At 46.3% G+C, this 26,969-nt stretch overlaps 7 protein-coding genes across 7 annotated transcripts; 3 read left to right on the top strand and 4 right to left on the bottom strand.

Moving 5' to 3' along the window:
• Positions 1–165: 165 nt before the first annotated feature.
• Positions 166–1,515, bottom strand: J4E84_000241 (uncharacterized protein; the record flags this gene model as incomplete). Its single annotated transcript, XM_049382884.1, has 1 exon — positions 166–1,515. One exon carries the CDS (start codon positions 1,513–1,515, stop codon positions 166–168), a length of 1,350 nt encoding a protein of 449 aa, XP_049248402.1.
• Positions 1,516–1,948: 433 nt separating this feature from the next.
• On the bottom strand, positions 1,949–4,169 carry J4E84_000240 (uncharacterized protein; the record flags this gene model as incomplete). The annotated part of the gene is made up of 4 exons (XM_049382883.1): positions 1,949–1,993; positions 2,043–2,172; positions 2,220–3,562; positions 3,618–4,169. 4 exons carry the CDS (start codon positions 4,167–4,169, stop codon positions 1,949–1,951), a joined length of 2,070 nt encoding a protein of 689 aa, XP_049248401.1.
• A 421-nt stretch (positions 4,170–4,590) lies between these two features.
• On the bottom strand, positions 4,591–6,418 carry J4E84_000239 (uncharacterized protein; the record flags this gene model as incomplete). The annotated part of the gene is made up of 4 exons (XM_049382882.1): positions 4,591–4,933; positions 4,983–5,410; positions 5,464–6,090; positions 6,143–6,418. The coding sequence occupies 4 exons, from the start codon at positions 6,416–6,418 to the stop codon at positions 4,591–4,593; spliced, it is 1,674 nt and encodes a 557-aa protein (XP_049248400.1).
• A 3,232-nt stretch (positions 6,419–9,650) lies between these two features.
• Positions 9,651–10,723, top strand: J4E84_000238 (uncharacterized protein; the record flags this gene model as incomplete). The annotated part of the gene is made up of 2 exons (XM_049382881.1): positions 9,651–9,849; positions 9,942–10,723. 2 exons carry the CDS (start codon positions 9,651–9,653, stop codon positions 10,721–10,723), a joined length of 981 nt encoding a protein of 326 aa, XP_049248399.1.
• A 2,581-nt stretch (positions 10,724–13,304) lies between these two features.
• On the top strand, positions 13,305–14,639 carry J4E84_000237 (uncharacterized protein; the record flags this gene model as incomplete). The annotated part of the gene is made up of 3 exons (XM_049382880.1): positions 13,305–13,502; positions 13,651–13,965; positions 14,013–14,639. The coding sequence occupies 3 exons, from the start codon at positions 13,305–13,307 to the stop codon at positions 14,637–14,639; spliced, it is 1,140 nt and encodes a 379-aa protein (XP_049248398.1).
• Positions 14,640–16,611: 1,972 nt separating this feature from the next.
• On the bottom strand, positions 16,612–18,045 carry J4E84_000236 (uncharacterized protein; the record flags this gene model as incomplete). The annotated part of the gene is made up of 2 exons (XM_049382879.1): positions 16,612–17,795; positions 17,847–18,045. 2 exons carry the CDS (start codon positions 18,043–18,045, stop codon positions 16,612–16,614), a joined length of 1,383 nt encoding a protein of 460 aa, XP_049248397.1.
• Positions 18,046–20,897: 2,852 nt separating this feature from the next.
• Positions 20,898–21,269, top strand: J4E84_000235 (uncharacterized protein; the record flags this gene model as incomplete). Its single annotated transcript, XM_049382878.1, has 1 exon — positions 20,898–21,269. The coding sequence occupies one exon, from the start codon at positions 20,898–20,900 to the stop codon at positions 21,267–21,269; it is 372 nt and encodes a 123-aa protein (XP_049248396.1).
• Positions 21,270–26,969: the final 5,700 nt, after the last annotated feature.

The following is a 26,969-nucleotide window of genomic DNA, read 5'->3' as shown; positions in this document are numbered from 1 at the left end:
AGGAAGCTAGAAAGTCATAAAGACAAAGACAGTATGGAATGGTGGAGAGCAACAAGTGGCGATGATCCATAGGTTTGCCACGTGCTTGACAGCCAGGCATTGTTGGTCGCAGACGCGTGTCGACCAAGTTCTTCATTTATATCCATAAGCGCACAACGTGACGGACTACCTGTCAAGAGTAATCATCCAACCGTCGTTTAGTACACTGCCGTTCGCATCGACTCCACCCCAGACTACACACGTCGCGCCGTCGACTTCGGTACCCTTGGCGATGCCGAAATGCCCCCTCGCTCCAAGGCCTCGCTTTGGCTTTCCTGGAATCTCCTTTTCCTCTTCGCCTTTTGTGTCTACGTACCGATATATCGCCTCAGCCCATTGCGATTCATGCGTATCTCTCTTCAAACCCGCGCGTATATTATCCTTAGTCGCTGCGGCCGTGGAGCGCTCGGGTGCGAGCTGCAGTGCCCATATGTCGTCGAGGTAATCTCCGTTCTCAGTCTCTCCGCCGACAGCTAGCAAGTAGTGTCGCCCTTGACCTGTGGTGACGCCCACGAGTCCTGCGTTTGCGCGCGCCTGCGGTGCTGTAGCGGTGCTACCTTCGGTGTGCTTCACTTCTTCCCAGCCCCACCCACTGGTGACAGGCGTAGTGCCGCGCTCTGCATGTGTCCACACGTGTGATGCGTCCACGTACTCGGTCGCACCTGACGCAAATGTCTCGATTCCCTTTCCACCAAACCGATATAGGCGACTGCCAACGAGCGCGAGGCTTGCACCTTCCCGTGGCTGACCTGATGGGGAAGGTATGTTGGTCCACGTTCGTGTCTTGACGTCGAACGCAAGTGCATCGTTGGCAAGATTGCTGCTCGAACATTCGCGCCCTCCAACCACGAAGATGGTTCCGTATGAGTTTGCTTCTGGCGGCTCGGGAACGTGTTTCGCAGGATCGGCGGGGGCTTGCGGTGCCTTCTCAACGTACGTCGTCGTCTTGGGGCCTGGGAGGTCTGAGCTCGCCGAAGCGTGGCCAGTTCGCTGGCTGGGAAACAGCGTGCCCTCAGCTGGATCAAGATAAGTCCACGTGTTTGATATCGTATCATAAACCCAGACCCGCCCCTTCTCATCTGTTACACCATCTCCTTCGCCACCAAACATGTAGATGCTATCCCCAATGACCGCAGCCGTATGTCCCCTTCTCGAGTTCGGTACATCGTCCAGGCCATTTGCCGCGCGGGCTGAGTATTTGGTGTAGTCGGCGTCGAGAACACCGCTCGACGGCAGGATGACAACGTGCATGTCATTGTCTGCGAGGTTGCCGGCTTCCGTCTCTCCACCAAAGATGTATGCGCGGCCTTTGACTACCGAAACCGTGTGATGCGAGCGAGGGAGCGGGACGGAGGATATGCGCGTGAGGTTTGCCTTGATCGGCAATGTCGGATGAGTTATGCCCTTGACGAGAGCTACACCGGCCTCCAGGAGGTTCTCGGCTGCGTAGAGCACACCGGCTGCTCCGGCTTCCATCGTTGCTCAGGAAAGAGCTATATTCGGGTGAATGGGGGTTGTGGGGTTGGAATGAGCAATTTGAGAAGCGGATATGTCCGAAATTCAACTAATACGAGTGGAAAGTGTAGTGTGTTTGAGAGGAGGGATGTTGTATTGCGTTGTAGCTGTGAAGCTTAACACGAGGGTGACGTCATCACGCGAGACCCTTGTCGCCCTTACGCGTACCCTTCACGGCAAGCCAAACAAAAACGAAAGTTGCCTACAGATTCAGAGCATCCGCCGTGTCTGCACATTATGGATCAATACCTTCAAACGACGATGCACTGTACCGTTACTCGGTTCCAAGCACAGCCTGCGTCCTTCATACCAGCCAGTCACAACCGCTAACACACGTGTGGAAGTATCAACAACGAAGGAAATCCCATGTAATAGACAACCGCCCGTCTTCCTATTATACATTGGGTGATAATTGATCGGATTTGACGTATCGTTCGACCTAAGAGATTGTTAGTGATGCAGCGCAGCACATGTGTCATGTTGCATACCGTGTCAATGGAGGCCTGCAAGAAGCTGCGCGCCTCAAGACCAACCCAAACCTTGAGCATTGAAAAGTCGCCTCCACGAATCATTGAGGAGCCACTTTGTGCACCAAGTTGTCGCAGTATTGGTAGAGCACTGGTTACGTTAGCAGATGGCTAGATGCACGTTGTAATATCACTTACCCGGCGAAGAGATCCAAGTTAGGGTTCAAGCTCCTTCCGATACCTTCCAAGAGGAGGATGCTGAGAACGACATTGACAAAGTCGCCTTCGAGGCGAACATGATGTGTTCGTACCATGGAAAGAACCTCGTTGAGAATGTCTCCAATCTTGATGTTGCCGAGAGCAAAAGTACGGCTCTTGACTCCGAGCACCAGATGTTGCATGCGCAAAGCAAAAACTTCCCCGTCAAGTACTGCGTCTGGTTGTCTGCACCTCTCAACCATGAGATGACCTGCTTTGTAACCATCAAACTCGGCGACAGCCTTGAAGAGATCAAGGAAGTTGGCGCGGTTCTTCGCATTGAGCTCCGTTACAAGGCCTGTGTCGATGAAAATGAGCTGTGGTCGATACCCCTCGTTGTCAATCTCCTGCAACTTCGCTTTCCACTGCTTCGGGTTCTTCTTGTGTGGTCGCAGACGCTCGAGTACCTCTTCAGTAACATCAAGCGACTCTTTGGGGCCGGTCGTCCGGTCCTCCTTCTTGGCGAATATTGAGACGTCCAACTGCTCAGGCTTGTAGAAACGAACCATGATATTTCCCGGGTGTAGGTCGGCATGGATGAAATTGTCGATGAGGAGCATGGTGAGGAACGCATCTAATCCTTCGTCTGCAATGTCCTTTTGGAACACTCCACCTCCATTTTGTAGAAAGTCTTCCATGGGGATGCCTTGGGCGAACTCCTCGATAAGGACATTGCGCGTGGTGTAGTCAGTGTAAGGGTACGGGAACCAGGCTGTCGTCCGGTCCTTGAAGTTACGTCGGAAAAGCGTGAGATTCGCGGCTTCGATGCGCAGATCCAGTTGCAGCCTCATCATCTCGCCAAATTGTTCCACTTCGTCGGGAAACGACAGCCACTCCATCGTGGGTATAGCGTTGATGACAGCCGCGAAGAAGCCCATGATGCGCAAGTCTCTCCGGACGATCTTCTCAATGTTGGGGTGCAGAACCTTGATGGCAACATGGCTAGATGGTACCCTCGAGGGCGAGCTTTTGAGCGTCACATCGACATTCTTCTTGATCCGCCGCGCCAGATTGAGTTCCTCTCGGTCGATGCTGTTGTCTTCCAGAGTCGCAAGGTGCGGCTTCAGCTTCGCCTTGTATACCTGTGCTATTGCGCCAACACCCAATGGCTTCTCGTCAAACTCCTCGAAGATGTCGTCAAAGCTCTGTCCGTCAAAAGCCGCCTCGATCGTTCGCTTCGTGACTTGTAATGTGTGCGCCGGGGCGTTGGAGTGGAGGGTCGACATGATTGAACACATTTCGGTTGGGAAGACGTCTGTTCGGGAGGCAGCCCATTGTCCGAGCTATCATAGAGTCAGTCTAGTTGATGTCTTCTGAGTCTAACGTGACGGCACATACTTTGATGAAGGCTGCACCAGCCCTCTCCATAGAGCCAACCAAGAAGCCATACCACCACAGCGTCCCACTCCGCTCGTTGTCTCTATCAGGCTGTCGTGAACCAAGCCATATCGCAGGTATTGTCACGATGACCGGCACGAAGATGATGATGAGGTGGAGGAAGCGGAACCCTGTGGCTATGGGCTCGATTATGTAGTCCTCGACGAAGAAATAGATGCCTCGCCTGTACTTTGTAGAGTGCCTCAGCGCATGGGGCACCTGCTCGTCGAGCTCCTTCCGCGACGCCTCCAGCATGGCCTCCTCATGCGTCTTCTCTCCATGGCCCGACTTATCATTGGCGACGTCAACGAAGGCAAGTGGACTGAGTATCGCGCCGCCCGCAGCTCCGGCAGCTGCACCGGACCATAGTATCGTCCGACCTTTGAAGTTTGGAGTCGCAAATTGACGGCGGAAGCGGGAGGCGGCGGTGGATGGACGCGTGAAGGCGCGGGTTGCGAGTTTGGGCAGGCCTGGGCGACAGCATTGGCGACCAAAAAGGAACGCCGTCCTCATGGTACCGGGTGGTGGGCAGATGCGCGTGCGGCTTCCATAAGGCAGGTAGCAATGCGCTGCTTGACCTGGCGCCCGTCGTGACGTCGGTCGGCGTAAATTCCATGTGACGCCGATCAGGCCATCTGCTGCCCGCGGGCTCTTCCGCGGCCACCCACGCCACGCTGCCCCTCTCCTCCCATCACGCCCGTCACATCGCATGCCCCCCACGCCCGAGCCATGCGGTCCATTTCCAGAGTTTTGCTCCTTTCCAGCATGTGCTGTTCCAAGCAGTGCAAGAGATGTCGCACTCGTTGAGGCTACTTCCTGCCTTGACCGCAGTACCTGACGCACACGACGGAAACGGGACAGTTGTTGAAAGCAGATGATTGATATACAATTAATTACAACAGGCAAAACGTCCCCTTCCTTCGCCAGTGGATATCTACGCAGTAATGAAGCCCTCGAAGCCCTTGTCCAGTGCACTTCGCGTCATTTCGCTGTACAGTGGGAACCCGCCTGCGAAGTTCAACTGCTCTCGAAGTTTGCCCGGCACGTTGTCTCCCATGTACCATGACTTGGTCTGCGGGAACAGTGTCTTGTCCGAGAGCTCGGTGATCTTCTCCCGCCACTCCTTCTCTGCTTCGTGTGTGGCATCACAGTAGTTGATGCCTTGCTCTCGAAGCTTGACCATGGCATCGACGATCCAGTCTCCCTGCACCTCAACGCACGTGGGTCCGTTGGAAAACGCCGTCGGTCCCTGAGCACCGTAGAGGAAGAAGCAGTTGCTACAGTCCAGTCAGTACTTGCAGTAGTTGGAAGCACGTGAGAACTTACGGGAAACCGCTCAGGCTCATACCCAGGTACGAGTAGGTACCGTTCTTCCACTTTTCTGACAGCTCAACACCGTCGACATCCTTCAGTCCCATGTTCTTCATACCACCCGTCACTGAATCGAAGCCGGTTGCAAGGGCGATGACGTCGAACTCGTGTAGAGTACCGTCAGCCAGCACAATACCCTTTTCAGTAACCTCCTTGATCGGGTTCTTGTTCACGTCGATGACCTTGTTCTCGGGCTTATCGAGCATCTCGTAATAGTTCTGCTCCAGACTCGGTCGCTTGGTACCAAAGGCATGCGGTGGCTCCAGAGGCGCAAGAATCTCACGCTTCTCGGGATCCGTTATCCGGGCTCGCGTCTTCTTCGCCCAGAAGTTGTAGGCTTCGCGGTTGGCTTTGTTGTCGAACAACAGATCCTTGTAGTTTGCCTGCGATCACAGTAAGTGTCTGCTGATGTAGGGGCTTCCCGTCTATCGCTTACCAGCCAGAACTCGAAACCACCGTTCTCCCACATCTTCTCGTAGAACGCCTCGCGCTCCTCGGGTGAGTCATCGAAGGTGTTCTTCTCGATGTAGTCGTACTGGAAGCCAGCGAACGTTGTCAATCTTTTCTTGAAGATCTCCTGGTATTCGCCCTGCTTCCGTCTGTCCTGCTCCTCCTTCGTGAGAGCTTTCTGTTGCATCGGAAGGCAAAGGTTGGGCGTGCGAACAAATTGGGTTATACTGGCGGCCGTCTTCGATGTCTCCTGGGCGATCTGAACACCGGTCGACCCAGTGCCAATGACGGCCACACGTTTGCCCTTGACGTCTACTCCAGATGCTGGCCAGAATGAGCTGTGATGGATCTCGCCCTCGAACTTGTCCATTCCTGGCCAGTCGGGGAAATGACGCTTCGCTGCGAAGCCCAGAGCCAAAAGGAAATATTTGCAGCGCGCTGTCCGGCCATCTTCGGTCTTCACGACCCATTTCGAGGAGGGTTTGTCGAACTGAGCCTCGACAACTCTGGTGTTGAACGCGCAATCTTTCTTGATATCCAGCTTTCGCTCGACGTGGTCGAAATACTGTTGAAGCTCTTCCGTACCGGGGTATCTGCAGGACCAATTCCAGTCCTATCCACCAATGTCAGTCATCGTACAGCGATACGAAAAGATTGCCACATACCTTCCAGATCTCAGGCATACTGTATTCGTAGATGGGGACCTGGGAATCGACCCGAGCTCCGGGATAGCAGTTCCAGTGCCAGATACCACCAATGTTGGAACCAGCCTCCATGATCTTGCACTTGAAGCCCTGCTGGCGAAGTTTGTGCATCAGATAGACGCCACCAAAGCCGGCGCCTACAATCACGACATCGGTCTCGAGCTCCTTTGCATAGTTCTCGTTGTTCGGGTCCGCCGCTTCATTCGTCGCACCGATGTCTGTCCGAAAGTGAACCATTGTGGAGGAAGTGATTTTCGAATGAAGAAGAGCTTGGAAGATTGACAAGCTACTGTCGATCCTTTGGATAGACACCTGGTGGGCGATACACTCTGTATATATACGTCAACACACGACATACCCCTCCTGCGCGGATCCTGCATGACCGCCACGCTATTCGCGATCCTGCCACCGTCTCGCGCCCGATAACCAGGGCGAATTGCGTTTCGCCTGTGGACGCTGCCACACTCCAGTAACGTTTCGAGACCATGTCGATCTCCTCTAGTATCCCATCCGACCGGACGCCCTAAGGGAATCAACGGAGATGTCGCGTGTTAAGGCCTGGTACTGGATGTGTCTGAAAGCGGAAACACTCCGCGGCAACGCCACGCACAGGCGATCGATACGGTTGCTCTCCGAATGTCTAGTTTGCGGGGTAGAGACAGCTACCCCGGTACCCCGCATAACACCGTTCTGTCAAGGCGAACATGATGCCGAAGGGAACGCCGGCTTGCCGATTTTGGTAATGCGAACAGAACAAATGTCGATGTTGTCGGGGTTCTACCCTAAAAGTGGCCGTATCACAGTTCTGTCATTCAGAGAGCTGCACTTGAAAACGCTTTCGACTTCAAGTCGCATCCAAGTGGGAGTATTCATCGTGCGAACAGACACAGAGTCAATGACTCGTGTTTAGGGTCGCAAGCTTCAAGCGTGCTTAGTATGCACTCATCCGCATCACATGGGACCAACTAAACCCGACGATCGGATCGTCGCCTAGCCGTTTCAGTGGTGCATGGAATTTTGGCTGTCTCAACATGCGCAAATGCAAGGCATCTAGATGTTACCGCCCGGTCCGAAGGATATCTGCGGAACCGCATCTTACAACGATCGAATTTGGACACATGCACGGCTTCCTGAAGCCACCCGAACTGTTTATAGGACTGGATGAAAGGAAACTCACCTGATATCTTCCCCAACGGACAAACAAACTTCTGGTACCTTCTCACATAGGTATATTCGTGTACGAAATGTTGTGAGCCATTTACTGACTTCGTACATCGATCTTTGGGCAAAGTTTTGGAAGAGTTGTACTGGTCGCGAAGCATGGGCGCAGCTTGACGATGCATCTGCTAAGCATCGAAGAAGAGAAGACTGCCATACACCAAGAGCTTTGCCATATTCGTCGTGGCGAGGTGCGATCCCGATCGCGTCGGTGAACAGCTGGAGTGGAGTAGGAGGTCCACTTTGTAATCGGCCTACCTGACTGTCCTGGCTACATTTCGAATGGACTATTACGGTGTTACCCACCCAATAGTATCTGTTCACGATTGGCTTAACATGGTTGTCATGATGGATTGACCAAGCGGCAAGTGGATGTTCTGGCTAGAGCTTCTCCGTTCTTCCAATTTTCGCTAAGAGACTCCCATCATGTTGCACTAACGCGGAACATAGCAAATCGTTCAAGCGATCTTTACTCGAGACCATGCCAACTTTCTAACTGGGGTTCCACAAGACTTCATCCACTAAAGACGCATTTCATCAAACCTTACTATCGCTTTGGGCATCCAACTCGTGAGGATCGTGGCGATCGTGGTCTGCCAGTTCTGCGGGAATTTGCCCTTTCTCACTCACCTCATGGCATGTGCCACCCCTTGATGCGTCCAAGGAAGAACCGTCGGCTTCATACAGCTCAGGCTTACTATGCGAGTTCCTATAGCGGCGGAACAAGAAGAAGGCCGCGAAGGCAGAAGCTAGGACGACTACCGGAACAGTGATACCTGTGGCTATCGCGACTTTCCGAGAAGTGCTTTTGGGAGCAGGCGTCGACTCAGGTGATGTAGTGGGCTCAGGCGATGAGATAGGTGTTGTTGAGGTGGGAGTTGAGGAAGCCGATTGCAGCGTCGGTGCTGGAGATGCAGAGGATGATGATGGCAATGACGTTGTTGCTGGTACCGATGTTGTAGCGGCTATCGCCATGTCAGCTCGTCGCTTTCTCACCCCAGAACAAGGGACTACTCACCCTCGATCTCTGCCAACTTGGAGCCCCCGATGTCACAATAGCTGCTAAACACCTCCAGCGCCGTCGTATTCTGCGAAGGGTCGTCTGGACACTGGGTCATGACATGAGCTCCAATCATGCTGGAGAACTTGGCAGAGCTCTCGTAGCAGACTGTGAGGCGGAAATCACGAGGTCAGCGCATGTCGCAGCCGCAAGCTTTGTTCCATAATGTCAACTTACAGCAAGTAAACGACTGGTATGAGCCGCCATCCCCACACCCCCATTTCATGTTACGCACGATAGTCGACAACTCGAGCTCGGCACATGTTGCGAGTAGCTTGTATTCTTCAATCTGATCAATGAAGATACTCGTAGGACCACTAGCGCCTGCTACGCTAACCAGGGCTAAAAGAAGAGCAAGAGCGGGAAAGCCTCGGCTACCAAACATCTTGGTGTATGCTAGCGTATCTTGCTGGGGAGATAAATCGATACAAGCCTTCTTTTTTCACGACGGGAAGGCTAAGGGAAAAGTTGTGGAGAAAGCTGGGTTGGCAGCGGACCGGCGTATTTTGTACGCAGGGCGTTTTCGCACATGTCGCAAATTACCCCAGCCTTCCTTCGCTGGAAATGGATGTCTTGATGTGATAGCACGGGCATGTGTATGCACATACTTGAACCCGAGACGGCTGAACTCTGATTGGACGCCCATGTACGCATAAATAGACTTTCACCTCAACACACCGGCAAGGCTGAAGAATTGTGCAGCAGCAACAACGCCGAACGAGAAATGATCGGGGTCTGATAGGGACGGGTGAGAACATGGCGTTCTCTTCGGTGCCTGCCATTGACTGAATCCGGCGGATGCGTCGCCATTTATCTCTAGAGTTTCGATCGGGCCAATAGGGGCGGCCTTTGGGGCGGCCCAGCTGCATGCACAGCGTCCGTGGGTACACTCCCGCAGCTGTCACAGACAGCCACCACAGTCAAGGCTAGCTCACCCGTAAACTTTCGATGCGATAAAATTAGCTGGTAATTTGAGGTGATGCCACGGCGAACGTGGCTGGCAAGGCTGGCCCCATATGTCTCCAAACCATCAACACAGGCGCATTCAACTGTATTCGGCCCCTCGCAAGGTTGACCTGGATGGCCACCATGGCATATATAGTCTTTGGCATGCAAAGACTAAATTACTCACCAATTACTACCCACATCTGTTTATAACTCGTATACATCTACGCATCACCAACTTTCACGATGCGCAGCCTTGTGGCTATCACTTCCTTGCTGGGGCTATCGACAACGGTAGTCAACGGTTTGGTACCAACTCGCAGGCAAGCTTCAACTTCATTCGCAGGAAGTAATGAGTACTTTCTCCATGCGCTTTCTGCATCCGAGCAGAAGGAGTATGTTGAAACTCTTGCTGGATGGGGCGCCAAGGTCCTGAGGCTGTGGGGTGAGTAGCATCTAAACACCCTTGAAATAATTCTGCATCCTCTTAGCAGTGAGCTTGAGGGAAGATCTGCAGAACTGACAATCGTTTTGCAGCGACGAACGTTGCCACAGGGTGCTTGAAGGGCAGCACCATCGAGAATGACGTGCCAGCTTTCGAAGCGACGGTTGGTGTGTACGATACCACCGTTCTAGATAAGCTCGACGATACTCTCAAACTCATGCACGACAACGGTATGAAGGCAATCATATCTCCTCATAACGCCAATACACTGGGCGGCAGCGCGGGATGTGACGCATACTGTCAGAAGTATGGCGACGCACCTACCTTCTATTCTTCATCCAACGCCAAAGCAGACTACGACAACCGACTCAACGAGATGCTAAACTACCAGTCACCGAACTTCGGCAAAGCCTGGAAAGATATGGAAGAGGTCATCATGGCTTTCGACCTCCAGAATGAGCCGCTGATCGGGCAAATCGACCTGTTGAACGCCAATGACCCGGACGACTGGCTGTGTGGCCGTGCTGGAGCATTGCGCAGTGCTCTTGGATCCTCCAACATCAAGGTTGCCACAGGCGGTGTCGGCGGTTCTCACTACTGCTGTGATCATGAGTTCAACACGTTGGAGAAGGCTATGCAGTGCGATGCCATCGACATCATTAGTATGCACGGATACATGAGCAAGGCTTCCGACTGGGCCTACTACATCACCGGCGACAGGGAAGTCCTGAGCGGAGCCAGAGCTGCAGGTAAGAACATCATGATGGAAGAGTGGGGCGTCTCGGTCGACTACCAGGACTCTTTTAATACGCAGGTCCAAGTGTTCAATGATGCTGGAGTTCCTTGGGTAAGCATGATGATTATGAAACCTTGATGAATCGCAAGCTGACATACGTTGAAGTTGTACTGGCAGATCGTTCCTGGCTTGGATGGCTCTGAAGCTGGCGCACCAACTAGCTGTGGGTATGATAGCTTCGAGATTGGCTTGGGTAGCTCAAAGGGCGATGTCGCCGGAGGAATTGCTGCAGCGAACGCGGCTTCGGCAGCGCAGTCTTGGGCGGGTTATCTGTGATGAAGTCAATTTGGCTTGCGAGTTTTTTCGTAGTTGCGCTTCCTTTCGTTGATGTATTTGTCCAATTTTGAAAGTGTAGGGTTTGGTAAGCGCGTGCCATTTCCTCGTGCCACTCTTTAAATCGATCACGTTATTCATGGATACACGACCTATACCATTGGATTGAGTTGCTTAATTCATGACTTCTGGACTAAATGCGTTGCTCCTTCAGGGTTATTGCTGTTATGGCGCTGCGTGGTGAATAATCAGAAGGATTCGCGTTGTACTTGCCAAAATTCCACGCACCGCCCGGGCGGCGACGCGTCGGCATGACGTCACAAGACCCACTTTTCCACGGGCGCGTCTTCGACGCGTGGGCTTCCACGGGCGCGAACCTACATTCTCCACGTTAGTATAGTCTCCATTACCATCGTACGCCCAAGGAATGGCAACTTATTTTAAGCATCGCGATGTCGAAGAACCGCTTTCGTTTTCTCCATACCTGCTCCAAGGAGCACAAGACAAGTTTCGGAAAGGGTCGGCATAACAACAATCACAATGGGTCGTGGTGTTCATCTTCTCTTATTTCATGTTCTGAGATGTCAGTATAAGATCTTTCTTTCCAAGAAAACGATGCATTCACTCGTCTACATAACCTGTTCGCGTCCCACTGAGCCTATCCGGCTACTACCTACTACTACTGCGGCGATTAAGATGGCCTTGTCGTATGCCTGTGGTCTCTGCCACACTTACCATGAACCCTGAAGCCAGGTTTGCTCTCGTCGAAAGCGAAGGCGACAGGGATATATTCCTCTCTCTCGCAACCATCGCTCGATACAACAACACTTGAAGTGCCGATAGTCAACTCCGTCCAGTCATCCTCAATCAAAGTATCGACCCCGAAAACCCCTTCGCAGTCGTTCGATACTAGCACGCCGTTCAACTCCTCGAGAAAATTGGGGGGCATGTTAGGGTCGGCTTGTCTATAAGCACAACATGTCAAATGGATCCACTTTCGGGTCGGAAGGGGTAGGCTTACGTCTTCGGCACTACAGCGAACTCCATAGGGACCATCCCACCCATCCAGGTAGTGGGGATGATCTTATTTCCCATAGATTCGATGTCCTTTATATTGTCCTCGCTCATCAAGTGTGCGGTACCATGAACTTTGACAATGGTCTCATTCTGCTGCAGCTTGTGGTGTCGATGCTGCAAATAAAGCGTGAAGGCCTTCTGCGCTCCGTACTTGAGGAAAACCTCGCGGAGTGGTCCCTCCAAGAGGTCATTGATTCGCTGAGTCTGTATTTAGATCAACATCGGCCCCAGTTACACATATGGCTCGTAGAAGGAACTGACCTGAAACGTGTTAGAGGCTTCGTCCAGCGAGGGAAGCTCGTTGTAGAGACTGCAATAAGAAGATGCCATGTTGGAAAATTTCTGTTCTGTTTAGAGTCCCCAACTTCAGGGGAAAGACTGATGTATTTATGTTTTCTTGACAAGTCTAGAAGTGATGGTGCTTCTGCATATAGGGCCAGTGGATTCATCCTATTCCGTTGTACTAGAACCATAGATCAATAAGGGACTGCCAAGTGGTAGCTTTTGAAAGAAGATCTGGCGTTGAAGGACGGTTGAAACATCTCAAGATTGCGTCGAAGTTTCAAGCCCAACTATTGCATTGAACGACTCAAAGAACCACATGCAGTCTAACGGCTTCTTCAAACGTCTACTGCATCTTGAAATTCGAAAACGGCGGAAATAGGGTGACCGTGTCTTTGTTCAGCGTTGGTGATCTCGTATTTAGGTTGTGGATGTGAAGCGCGAATGCAGGGAATGATCCACCGAGGAAAAGAGCAGAATGCGAAGACCTTTAACATTGCGAGGCGTTGTAAGTACAATATTCGTAACTCGCATACATGACGCATTGTTTCTTGGTTTAACAGCGGCAACGCCTTGCGAATATGAATAAATGCCACTTGACACTAAGACGGAGACTCTTACATGGGAAGCCCGTCACTACATACCGTATTATAGGATGAAGGAGAAATTTTGGTTTCGGAAGACTCCTGAGGTTGTTTAGACGCTATGTACCGATCTCACCTGGTCACTTTAGGCGCGCGGAGTGGGCTGCCGAGGAGCGGCGCGGCAGGCGTAACCACAAGGGTTGCCCTTCAACCTCGCATATCAGGCAACAGTCTGCACCTGAAGCGCGGATCTTGATTGGGGGGTTATGCTTTCGTTGCATCAGGCAATGCACGGTGCGTTGGCCGTTCTGGGTTCTTTGTGCTACGATCGGTTGGCGAGGCTGCCTACCTAGGTATGCTTCCAAGTTGGTGTGCCTGCCCACCTTCTTCCTGTTGTACAGATATCAACGATACCAACGCAGATCGCAAGCTATATCATCACAATGAGTTGGCGAGACGAATGGCCCCTAGGACCTGATGGCGAACAATACGACGGCAAGCAGCTTCTGGAGTTGGTTCGGAATGATGTCAGCCCTTTCAAAAACGTATGGGACGTGAAGTTGCTCATCGCAGAAATTGAAGAGAAGCTTCATGTTCAAGTGACCGACATTCCGACCATTGACAAAGGCTCCAACAACTATGTACGTGCAATTCTGTGCTTAATTTGGGGGCAGCTGATGTGGTTTTACGGCTCAAGATTATCTATAGGCCGAGCGAAGACGAAATCGCAACTGGATAATACCGAGCTAGAGATTCCCTGCCAGGTACATTCTTCTGACATATAATCAGGGTTTCCACCTCATGGTGCGAGATGGACCAGACATTGTAGTTCGTCTGGCCCGTGGCGACGTTAATATGCCAGGTTTCGACGGCTTCGCTGTGGAGCGGCAGATTCCTGAGGTTCTGTTTGAAGCAGCCACGTATGAACTGTTGCGGAATAAAGCAGATGTCCGCGCGTCTCGACTGCTCTATTACCGTGCACCTGTCCTCAAACCAGGTCCTAAAAACCAGATACCATCAGATCTCTCGGGTCGACGCGTCTTTGTGTTCGAACGATCAGACGGCACAAACAATATCTGGAAAGGGCTCAATGCTGAGTCAAAGGTATGAGTCACTATTCGAAGCGCTTGAGATGTGCTAACGACTCTCAGACCGTTCTCCTTGATCAACTCGCACGCATGCGTGCCGCTCTCTTCAACTTTTGCCCACCGTCTGACTTTGCAGCCAAGCACCTGCACGGCCGTATCTTTGACTTCAAGCCGGATGCTTTCACATTACCCGTTGCGCCTACTCGCGATTTCTGGATACATGTCATGGAGTCAAAGATTGAAGCAACAATCAAGAACGAAGGCGACATGATTGGGTGGGAAGATGACGAGGAAATCGTAGGACCTGTCGCACTAGCAGCGAAGCACTCTCTCCTCAAAGCGATACCATATCTACTGCCTCAAGAGGATTCCGAAGTGTTGTACAGGCTAGTGCTCGAGCACGGCGATTTTGGAATACACAATACTTCCATCGCCGAAGATGATAGCGGCAAGCCTCGGGTAACGTCGTTGTACGATTGGGAAACGGCGTGTATCGTCCCAGCACTTCTAGCCGACCCAATGGTCGCGGTGAGTCCTGTAGATCTGACTGCGGATGAGCGCGCGGAGCCGGCTGTCACTAGAATACCTCCATCGCCAGAAGCTGCAGAGATGGAGGTATATACCGCATGGTCGCAGCATTATATCAAAGTTCGTCAACACCGAAGTGCGCTCGTCATGATTGTGCGCTGACCTCTGATACAACAGCAACTGTATACGCATGCGCCAGATTTCGAGACCGCTATCAAAGCAGGACGGGACGTGCGATATTTGTGGTTCGCGTTGCGCGACTGGCATGGTGGTGAATCTGAGAGGTTTTTCGGCGACCTTGGAGCTTGGGCGGAGGCACGATTGAAGGACAGGGGCGTATCGTAAAGGTGCCCACCATCTCGAGCGTTTATACGCATAGCCTGCTGTATCTCAAGCCGGTGTATCGGTGGGTCCTGTATTTGCGCCATTAGCTCAATCCTATGCTCACATACAATATCTCCTCGATCTTTTCGGTATACCATGACCTTGGGGATTACACGTACAATCGACGCGTGAAGCTCTTCCAGCACGCCGATTACCGAGTCCCTATCGGAGACTTTGTAGATAGTGTGACGCGTCGCAGAAAGAGCGTCGCGTCTTGTTTCATCGCAGTCGGTGGTCGAGCTTCATGAGAAGGTTGTGAGGATTGCTGTCCTAAAACATAATCGTCTGGTGGTCATTGTGGTGAGGGCTTAGCAGCAGTGGACAATTCGCAGATGTAGCCCTGGAGGTGGAGTTGCATGTGGGGTGGTTGTACTATAAGTTAGCGTGACAGCTTCTGGTTAATTAATACGGCGCCTGCCCTCACCTGAGCAGGGACCATCGCGCGCAGCAAACAATCTTGGGATCGCACGACCGCTCACTCCCACCATCACATCAAGGAGGATACTCATCATTGGGCTACGTCTCATCCAGCCCCGTTCATCAGGAAGACCTGTGTGAAGAGCCACACCTATCAATCTGACTACGAGATGGATCCGGATACCAACGCACCACTATGCCCCGACTGGGTCGTTGTGAATACTTCCAACGTACAGTAAGTGTGTCATAGGTGACACGAAAGCATCAGATGTTGATTACCGGTTTACCAGCGTCGCAAAAGATCGAGGCTGGTTCAAAACATACACGCCTTTCAAATCAACAGTGGATGCCTCCCCGCAATACTTCTCCGATCGCAATTACATCCCCGTGCTGGGAATAGGAAGCGTCGAAATTCAGACAACACGCTCGCCCGATGCTTCAGGTGCTTCCTCGCACGGAACTCTCGTACTCCACGAGGTCTTGCATGCGCCTGACGCTATATGCAACCTTCTTGGGTCACCTCTAGTCTTCGACGATGGTTACACTGTCGCGTGGGGTACCGGCGGCCCCAAATCTTACGGCTCTATCAAAGACAGCCAGGGCGAGGACGTCGCCTATCTTGACACCGAACACCCAAAGTGGACACCTAAAGTGCGCTGTCCACCAGATGGATATACGCTCGGTCAGTACGTGCTCAAGAAGGACAAATCGGCTTGGCTAGGTTGTCACTGGGACGAAGCCGAAGAGCGCAGGTGGCAAGAGTTCAAAGCTCAACAAGAACAACCCACTTCAGGGCGACAACCACGCGACCACCTTCTTCTTCCGCAGCCTGCGTTCCCTCACAAAAAGAAACGACGGGCTCCTCAACGTCGACAAAGTGCACACCGGCAAGATGCTACGTCCCACAAGGCCAAGGAAACCGCTCCTTCTAATAAAACCTATGCTTTAGAGTTCCTCATTTTAATAATTGGTATCTCAGTAGCTTGGTGGACGATGAGTGGTGTTCGTGCTTGAGAGCTTCGTGGTGGGTCTTTGGACTGGTGGGGCGAACGTGCGCAAAGAAAAAAAGAATCACCGCCACCACAATGGCGCAAAAAAGAGCAAAACATACAACAGCGCGTATTCCCCGGTGGTCACCCACCCGAGTACTAATGCGCCGGTATCATGCTTGTATATGGCTGAGCGGACGGGAAGCCTAATTCTCATGATCCTATGGTCGTATGTATCATTTCTGACATCTTTACATTATCTATACTCGAAGCTCGTGCATCGAGATCGCCAAAACGCCGCAGTACATCCGCAACATCCATGGTGTAGTACAACCGTCCATACATCAACAGAGCATGTACTTAGAAACCACTCTCCTTGGATCCCTTGCTTCCATTTGAGCCAGGGCTTCGCCGTGCATGTACCCATCGATATAGACGTCACCCACGTACCTATACTCGTTGTGACCGCCCTCTGGACGGAGCAGAATGGGCGTGGAGCAACCAAACGGAACGACAACAACATCCTTCGCTGTCATGTAGCCCGAACCCATACCAATCAAGCCGCCTGTTGTAATACACAGGCTTCGTCCCATCATACGGTTGCCGAAATGGTCTTGCAGGAAAGTGCGCCGTGCCTTGGGCTCGATGAGCCCTGTCGTACCCACATGGCGCTTGAGATCTTCGTCCATCGGTAAGCGAGGCATTCTTTCGCGTATCAGAGCTGCGAAGACGTGGTAGCAGAGGTTGTGCCACATATTTGACTGACTCCAGTCTGGCGGTACCTGTCCCAGACACAGGGTCCTGCAGAAAGAGCTGTGCATTGGGTGCGCGTCATCGCCCTCTTTCACCTTGAGCTCGTGCAGCAGCATCGCGCGCCATTGTAGAAACGCCGCTAGATAGTCTCGAGCAGCGCAGAATGTGCCCACCGCGACACCTGTTGCTGTGATTGTATCAATACTGATTGCGGAAATCTGGAGCTTTCGCCGTTCGTCGTGAAACCAATACTGGGCCTTGGTTGCGCCGTTCGCGTTGCTAGAGGCTGCAAAATTGAGCGTGCTCCCTAGACCAGATACCTCAGGGATATGAGACCAGTCAGGACACCAACTTGGAAGGCCAGTAGAGTTGACGTGCAGAGGAAATTGTATCGCTTCGCGAATGACGTCGAGCTTATCGGTGGTCGAGATCAGGTGATCGACAACGTCTGTGTAGACTGTCTTGACTGACTGGCTGTAGTCGACAGGAAAATCACGTTGTGTAGCGTCCGAAAGCAAACCGAGGACGCCGAAAACCTTGTCACGTGGATTTTCGCTTAACTTCTTCCTGCATGTTCGCATCACCTGTAGTAGCGACTCGTCTCCAAGTTGCTTCAAAGTTTCGCGGTGGGGGAAGCTTGTTGGCCCTTGGCGGATATGCGGATCGCTCTCTTGGTCCCAGAAAATTTCCGCGGCCCTCAAGTATACTTCCCAAGGAAACACCGAATGTGCGCAATATACCAATTTCTCTTGTCCGAGAAGGACCTCTTGTACGACTTGATCCCGGTCAGTACGGATCGTGAACAAACTGCGGCATGAGTACTTACCCCACAATCGTTTCCAGTAATCTCGCTTGAATAGGTTCAGGAGCGCCAGAGAGTCTGGGTTACGGGTGGACCTGATGTATTGCGGATCAACTGAGCTTTCGGCTACCTTCCGAAGTAGTTGTAGAGCCAAGGCACTCTGCTCGTACTCTGGCCCTATCCAAATGGCAACTGAGACAGCACCACTGTAGATCTGACCCATCAATCGGACCTGGGTGGCCCGCTCTTCTTTGTTCTGTTGATCGATACACAGAGCATCGACCCACACAAGTACTTCTTCCCTTTTACGACGCACTGCCCTCAGCGCGTCATGAAGACTGACAGCAACAGGGATTGTCGCGCCTTCAAGCACAAGCGGTCTCGTATCGACCCCATCACCCCAAGCGTACTGTACAGGCTTCATATCAGCAGGTATTCTGGCTTTGCGACAACAACTTACCGAGATAGCTGTGTACTCTGGCGCGTTATAGAGCGGTACATGAACGATTTCACACTTAAGCTTCCACATTCTTTCCGGTAGAACTCTGACTAGGCGGATCTCAAAGGCACGCAGTGGTTGATACAGATATACTCTTGGGCCGAGTACCCCGGATCCAGATAGTGATGGAGATCGTGAGGGCATCCTTGAGGAAGGTTTAGAAACCACTGAGGCCGATTGAGGTCCAGGCATATCTTCGTCTGCCGCAGACATTGTATCAGTAGGGGTGATGGCATCGAATGGGTACTGTGAGACAGAAAGGCGTGGAAGCTTCGTATCTGCGCTGAATGCCTCACTGGAAGCAGATGTAGACGGTCGAGTGTCGAAATTCCCCTGCAGAATGCGCTCTTCGCAAGTGAGTGCTGAATCTCGCACCCTCGAGGGCAGAGATACATGATAAACAAGCTGCTCGTTAATTGGCGGGCAGGTGGCTTGTCCAGTGATGCCATCTTGACTGTCAGTACCAACGTTGCCTTCGTTTCCGAAAGTTGACGCAGGCGTTGGTTCGTTGGTTGGAAGAAGTGTTGGTAATGACCAGTTCGCCACGTGTTGGGTGTCTCGACGAAATGGCTTTGTTGACGATGCTCCTGTCCTTTGCTCCTCATCAAAAAAGCGATGCTCGCCGTACATTCTGCTATGAGATCTTGACTTCCCATGAATGTCTTGCCCCAAGGTCTCATCGTATACACTATAGCTCTCACGATAATCGCCATGAACCGCATTTTGCGAGAACTGCCGAGAGGGTCGTGCGGCTTGTTCAGTTAATCCGTACCCTCGCACCTGGTACTGAGCTCTCCCAACTTGATTGCTAGTATGATCAACCAGGTAAGGAGGCAGTAGTTCTGACGTTGCCGGGATCAGTGTTGGATAGATATCTTGTGTGACGTAAGGATCATCAAAGCGAAATTCGCCGTATGCTATAGCGTGTGATGATGAATGCACTCTTTCGGGGGAGATAGCTCGTCCAAATTCGCCGTCACCCTCTGATGGACGATATTTCAGGTCGTATGGCCGATGCGAAGAGCTTGCGCGGTATCGATCTTTGTTTCCATCATGCCTGAGTCGCCGTCTTGGTTCATCGTCGGAACGGTAGCCTCGGTCGTAAGAATGATCAGTTCGCTTCTTGCCATCCAGAGAGATTACATATCGCTTTCTGGGGGTTCGACCTGCATTGGCGTCCTGGGGTGTAAGATGGTGACCATGGTGGCGTTTCGAGTCGCGTTGGAGGCCAAACATGTCACTGGTGTGCGAAACAGCTGTATTGCGAAGCACAGGTATATTGATGTAGTCGTGTACTTGTCCTAGGATCTGAGTAGTTATGGGGTATGAGTTTTGGATGGCATCAGGCTGAGCCTGGATAACGCGCGAACTGATGCCTTGGTGGGGTGATGAGTGCCACGGCTGCTCAGCCTCCGGTCATCAGCCATTGTCAGCTCGCTTCAGCTGGCAGGGATTCGATTGCATGGCCTGGCGGGTATCTAGGTATACATTTGGACATAATGAGAACACTGAGGACTACTAGCCTCACTATGCTGGTGTAGTGTGAAGGTGCACATTGGCGTTCGCGAGGAAGTCGCGACTACGAGTAGAAGTGGCGTGTTCTGCTACCCAGAGTTGTTTGGCCCATGGCTGCGCACCTTGGCAACGTTCAAGACTGCGCTCGTGGAGATATGTAGCTTAGAGAGCAGGAGATGTCGTGCGGACAGGAGCGCCTATTGTATGTTCTTGAGCGGCCCTTCTCCTACAGCCGCTACCGTCCATGCGCAATGTGGGTCTGGCTGCGTCGTCATCGGCCCGCCGAATTGCCTGCTACCATCGCTGCTCCTCTCGCATGTCCCTTATCGATAAGTGACGATGTCAAGACATACCTACAATACTTACCACTACCTTCAATGCCTGCTTACATCTTCGCACTCGGGTGTAATGCGCGTCTCTCTGCCACGTTTCCCAATTGTGCACCAATTGCCGCGATCCGGCGACCGCCTTGGCCCCGCACTTTCGCGTACGCTCCTCAATCCAGCCTAGTCCGAGATCCTCCAGGAACGGTCAACAAAAGAACCGCCGCGACTGCGAGCGGAAACAACCCAACTCACAAGGATTCGTGGGTCGTAACATGATGTACGGAAGCGCGATTGCTCCGACAACTCCGATAATAGTGGAGTTGGATAACCCTCATGGTAACCTCGCAAATGCCTCGCCTCGCGATCCATCCCCGAAGCGATATAGGCATGGTAAACTAGGCGTTCTAGCTGGGTATACGCTCTTGTATAATCGATACATTCGGGAAGCCCTCGGTGGTGGCGTCCGGCTGGAATGCTGGCTTATGCATTCTACCGAGAAGCCCCGTGGAATGTACGCTCGTGGCAGTTAGAGCCAACAGGGCATTTAAATGAACTTATCGCTCCTTCCAACAGCTTCGAGTTGATGATTGAGATAGCGATATAAGAAGGTACCATTCACTCCATAACATCTCGGACGTACCCTCCTCACCATAACCATACCCATACACCTTCTATACTTCCTACGTTTTCTACGATAGCAGTCCCAACCTATCCCGCGCTGCGAAAACTTCCAAAATGGTGCTCCCCTACTTCACCGCCCTCGTCTTCGGCACCATGCTCCCGGGTCTCAACCTAACCCAATACGCCGACCACTACGACAACGTCCACATCCCACTCGTCAAGTCGCTCACGGGCTCAAACTTCCCCGTCATCCACACACGATACTACGTTGGCGGTAACCCTGCCTTTGTAAACGCCAGCTCCCCCGTCGACTACGACTCCATGGCAACCATGCAGTTTCGAGACATGACGCATGCGTTGACGTTCATGAGCATCATCAGCGCACCGGAGGCGGCGAAGAAGATTGCGGAGGACGAGCATTTATTTATGGCGTGTGCACCGAGGACGGTGATTGTGGGGACGGATGGGAGTGTGACAGGGCCGTAGCGGGTGCGGAATAAACGTGAATGGGGTCTCGTGGACATGATTAGGATTTGAAATACTGAATTATTACTACTATAAGGGTCAGGGCAAGATACGCTAACGTAAAGACGTGAGACCACAAAGTTTTCCTTAGCTAAGGATTATAGTCTCTAGCTAGAAGTAGTCCCACTAGCAGAAGTCTGTTATCGCAGCAGACAGAATTTCTACTTCTGCGTAGTAAGGTTTGCTCTAGATCGCATTAAAGACATAGCTAAACTTGTTTACAAGACAAAAGACTAGATAGTAATTATTACAAGTATTGCTAAAATAAGCAGGTAATTAAGTAATACCTATACGTTTATAATAGTCTCTATATTACTTAAGTATAAGAATATAAGCGTACAACTTGTCTATAGTAGATTTAGTAAATTCTACTCTAGGTAGTAGAACACACTTTAACAACGTTTTGTTTTTCTTATCTAGATACACTAGAGGTTACTACTTAGAGTAAAAGTTACGCTTTAAAGTAAATAATAGGTATAGATTTTAAGTCTCTTTATATATACTAATAGTTATAGATAGCTTATATAGATAAATTAAAATTTATTATTATAAACTACTTAGATACTTACTATATCTTTTACTATCTTTGTGTTTTTAAAAAGCTTAATAAAGTACTCTTAAATAGCTTTAGTAAGCTGCATTTTTTCTATATTAGTAGAATTAGTAATTTTATCTTTTAATACTAGCTTTTTATAGAAATAATATATAGCTTTATTAAAAGCTTATCTAAAAGCTCTAAGTTAATCTAATAAGAAGTTATTAGATAGTATAGGCTTAAAGTAGAAGAGATATTCTTTACTAAACTAGTTAATAAAGACTATAAGCTTAGCACTAAGAGTATACTATATCTTAAGCTTTTTTAAAATAGTTTCTAGTAAAGTACTACTTAGCTCTTTACTACACTAGCTTTACTATACTAGCTTAATAATTTCTATTAGGTTCTACTCTATAAGGTAGCTAATATAGTTTTTAGTATAGCTAAGTTTTATAAGCTTTATAAAGTTATACTATATAATTATTATAAAGAGCTTTCTTAGGCGTATTATACTACTATATTACTCTAGAGCTTTAGTATATTTATACTATAAAGTAAGTGCAAAGCTATCTAATATTAAACTATTATTAAGCTCTTAATAATAAGATATAAAGAATACACTTAGTCTATAGCTATAGTTATTAATATATTTTACTAACTATAGTATTAAGAGAAGAGATAAATAGTATAGAATTACTAAAAAGAGAGATAGCGTGCTTTTTTAATCTCTAGACTTTTAGCTACTCTAACCTCTACTTCTACTACTACTACTATTTTCTATCTTATACTTTTTAGATTTTAGTTACTACGTATCTATAGAACTTATAAAGTACTAGTATAAAGCTATTAACCTTCTTTTTAAACGTTTACTAAGCTTTTCTAAGAGAATTTTGCGTATAGTAAGAATACGCTATAATAGTTAATAATTAATCTAGTAACTATAGTAAGTTACGTACTTTTTTATTACTAAAGAACTACTTAAGCTCTTCTAAAGTAATGCGCTATTTATTATATTTTACTATAGCTATCTCTATAAGCGCTAAAATAGAAAGTATAATTCTATAGATATATAGATATACTATATATATAGTTTATTAGCTTAGGTATTTTATATTAATCTTTTAGTTCTTTCTAAATTAAAAATAATATATAAAAGTTTTACGTTACCTAAGTTAAAGATAATATTAATAAAGTATCTATTTCTACCTAAGTAGTTTATAATATTCTACTAAGATATATTAAAGTCTTATCTTAGGTTTTACTAATATAAAGGTATTTTCTAAACTTTAGAAGTCTTACTCTTATACTTACACTTATAAAATAATAATATATAGTTACTATAGTTATAAAGAAGTAACCTTCTTATTTACTAAAGGTACCTATAAGTTATAACTACCTAAATACCTACCTTATATATATTACTAAAGTAGTTACTCTTAAAATAACCTACCTTATTACTATTCTTATTAGAACTTATATCTACTATAAAGTACTTAAACTACACTATAGAGCTAAATACTTTTAAAGCTATAGACAACATAAATAATAATAAGATAATTACTAAGTCTAAAGCCTATATTATATATTAATAGTACCTACCTATTCTATGTATAAGAGATTAGCGCCTTAAGCTTCTTAGCGCTTCTTTTATATTTACACTCTTCTACTATATACTTAGCTTTCTTATTTTATAAGCTACGTTCTAGCTTAGTGTACTCTAGTAGATAAACTTTATAGTTAAGCTACTACTATAAGACTATTATAGAATTATTAGTAGTATTATCTTTATCTATCTATTATATTACTATTTACTACTCTATAACTAGTAAGTAATATATATTCTTTTTACTAGTTAGAAATATAAGAAAAGTTATTTACTATATATAAAGTAACTTTAATACGTAAGTAGAAAGACTATAAATAAAATTAGAGCTAAGAAATTAAGAGTAGCCTTTTACTCTCTATCTTCTATCTATCTACCTCTTTATATACTATTACCTTACTATATAATATTATCTTTTTATACACTATTACCTTTCTCTACACTATTATCTTTTTACATACTATTACCTTTCTATACACTATTATCTTTCTATATACTATTATCTTTCTATATACTATTACTTTCTTATATACTATTATCTTTCTATATACTATTATCTTTTTATACACTATTACTTTCTTATACACTATTACTTTCTTATATACTATTACCTTCTTATATACTATTACTTTCTTCTATACTATTACCTAATATTATATTATATTAGTATCTACACTCTTTCTACCTTCTACTACTACTAAGATTAGTTAATATAGATACTAGTGTAACTACTATATCTATAGCTAATTATAAGCCTTCTAATAACTAACGTATAGTAGTTCTAAGAATTAGTACTATAGATATTCTATACGTTTAATATATAGATACTAGCGCTTAATTACTAAATATATACTCTTTTCTATACATCTTTACTATATAAGATAATAACTAGACTATTAGCTTCTTTCTTAAACTACTAATTAACTAGATAACTAAAGGTAAGTCTTTTAGTATTATTATAGATAGGTTTAGTAGTATAGGTAAATTATATATATTACTAGAAGGTTCTAGTTTAATTATAAAGTTTATGCTAGACCTTTATTTTAGAGTAAAGAAGTTACTAGAGATCTAGTTTACTATAGTAGAAGTTTACTACCTATTAAGTAAGATATCTTACTAAGATAGTACTAAGATCTAGCGTATCTTATTTAACTAGACATAGTTAGTCTCTATATATAGTAAAAGCTAAGAGATAGATATAAATAATAGTCTTCTAAAAAAGCTAGTTATATACTCTACTTTAAGCTTAGAAGCTCTTAGAAAGATTCTTTAGTAGACGTAAGTCTAATAAGAGACTAACACTATATTTTATAATTTAAAATTATCTTATAGCTACCTAATCTACTAGTTCTATATTCTATATAGTAATAGTAGAAAGTTTAGTATACTAACGTTAGAGAATTTAGCTAGAGTAGAACTAACTAGCACCTTAGCTATTAGCTAGTAGCTTCTTTATAGATAATTTTTATTTAAAGCTAATATATTAAGTTAGATAGAAGAGAGTTATAAAGTAATGTTTTATAGTAGTAATCTTACTAAGTCTCTTAGATTCTGTTTTGTAACACTTTAAATACTAGTACTAAACTCTCTACTAGTAGTATAGTTTACTTATATTAATATAATCTAGTAAGTACTATCTTACTTTTAGTAGTAATTAACTATACTTAAAACTATTATAAAGATAGAGATAAAAGTATATATATATATTAAGCGCTACTTACCTATAAAGAATATATAGTAAGTGTACTAGAATATTAGAAGCTATAAGGTATAGTAAAATAGAGTATATATAGTATTTTAGATATATATATTACTATATTAGCTTACCTAAGTACCTATTAATTAAATAATTATCTCTCTACTATTATAGCTACTCTCTTTTATAACTATAGTGTTTCTATTAAATATTAATTATACTAGTTACCTATAGCTTATATATATCTAAATAGTACTAAGCTATAGTATTACTATTAGAGTAACGCTATTTACTATATAGCTAACTACTTAGTAAGTATATAGAGTAATATTACTACGCTAGCTTTTATAAACTTCTCTACTTCTTAGCTAGGTTTCTATTTATATTACTAGATACTTATTACTTTTTTAAGAGGTTTAGAGAGGTATTACTTATAGTATACTTATCTTCTATCTTCTTATACTATATTAATCTATCTTTAAGTACTTATAGCTATTACTCTCTACTTATACTACTAATTATATTATTAGCTATAACTATACTCTCTTTATTAGCTATCTCTATAGTATCTATAGTTACCTTCTCTTTACTTACCTTCTCTTTACTTACTTTCTCTTTACTTACTTTTTTTTTACTTATCTTCTCTTTACTTACCTTTTCTTTACTTACTTTCTTTTTACTTACTTTCTTTTTACTTATCTTCTTTTTACTTACCTTCTCTTTACTTACCTTCTTTTTACTTACTTTCTCTTTACTTACTTTTTTTTTACTTACCTCTCTAATCTCTTTAAGTATCTCTTTATTATTCTTATATTTATAGTTATAAATATTACTTAGTAGCACTTTATCTAAGTTACCTAAAATTACTAATAAAAGTAGTGTTTCTTCTTTACTTTTATAATTATACTTATTATACTTATTACTAAGGCTTTCTAGCTTACCTAATACTTTTCTACTTACCTTTACTATATCTATAAAACTAATTTCTTACTATTAGTTTTTTTCTTTAGTATAATAACTTATATATAGACTAATTATATTACTATAATATTTATTATAGTCTACTTACTTAGTAGCTAGTAGAGTATTATACCTACTTTCTTTAAATATTATTAACTAAATATATAGTAGAGTTAATACTATATATAGCTAAGTAGTTTCTATAGCTATAAATGTAGCTTATAGACTATATAGCGTACTAGTGCTTACTATAGTAATACTTTTTATTACGTTACTAATTATAAAGCGCTTACTATAGAAATTCTAAAGTTACTTAGCCTAAGCCTATATATCTATAGTAATATCTTTAATAATATTTAAACTATTCTACACTATTACACTAATAGTGCGTAATTATTTCTTACTACTTAGTATCTACTACGCGCTAGTTATAGTTAAAAGAAGTATAATATATAGTTACGCTATTATTAGTTTATTATAGAATTTAGTAAATATTTATAATTAGTAATAAAAGTAAAAAGAAAAGTGTATATTTACTACTACGTTTACTATTATTACAAAGAGAGCTCTTAGGTAATAATAATAGCTTATTAGAGTAAAACGTAGAAGATTATAGAATATTCTTAGCTATCTATACTATCTATAAGAAAGTAATAGTATACTACCTTTATAAAACTCTATAAGTCTTCTATTTATATTATATTAGAGTTATTTATTAAGCTAACCTTAGTTAAAGCTATATATTACTATTACTATCTCTTTATTTCTATATCTAGAGAAGTTATAGTACGTTTATCTTTAGTCTTATATTTTACCTTTATTATTACTTTTACTTTATTTTCTTTCTTTACCTTTGCCTTTTTCTCT

The sequence above is a fragment of the Alternaria hordeiaustralica genome (assembly GCF_023758085.1).
Source record: "Alternaria hordeiaustralica strain BMP 2776 chromosome Unknown scaffold_1, whole genome shotgun sequence".
Lineage (NCBI taxonomy): Eukaryota > Fungi > Ascomycota > Dothideomycetes > Pleosporales > Pleosporaceae > Alternaria > Alternaria hordeiaustralica.
Note: the sequence above shows the minus strand (reverse complement) of the source record. Positions and strands in the feature narration are given on the sequence as shown.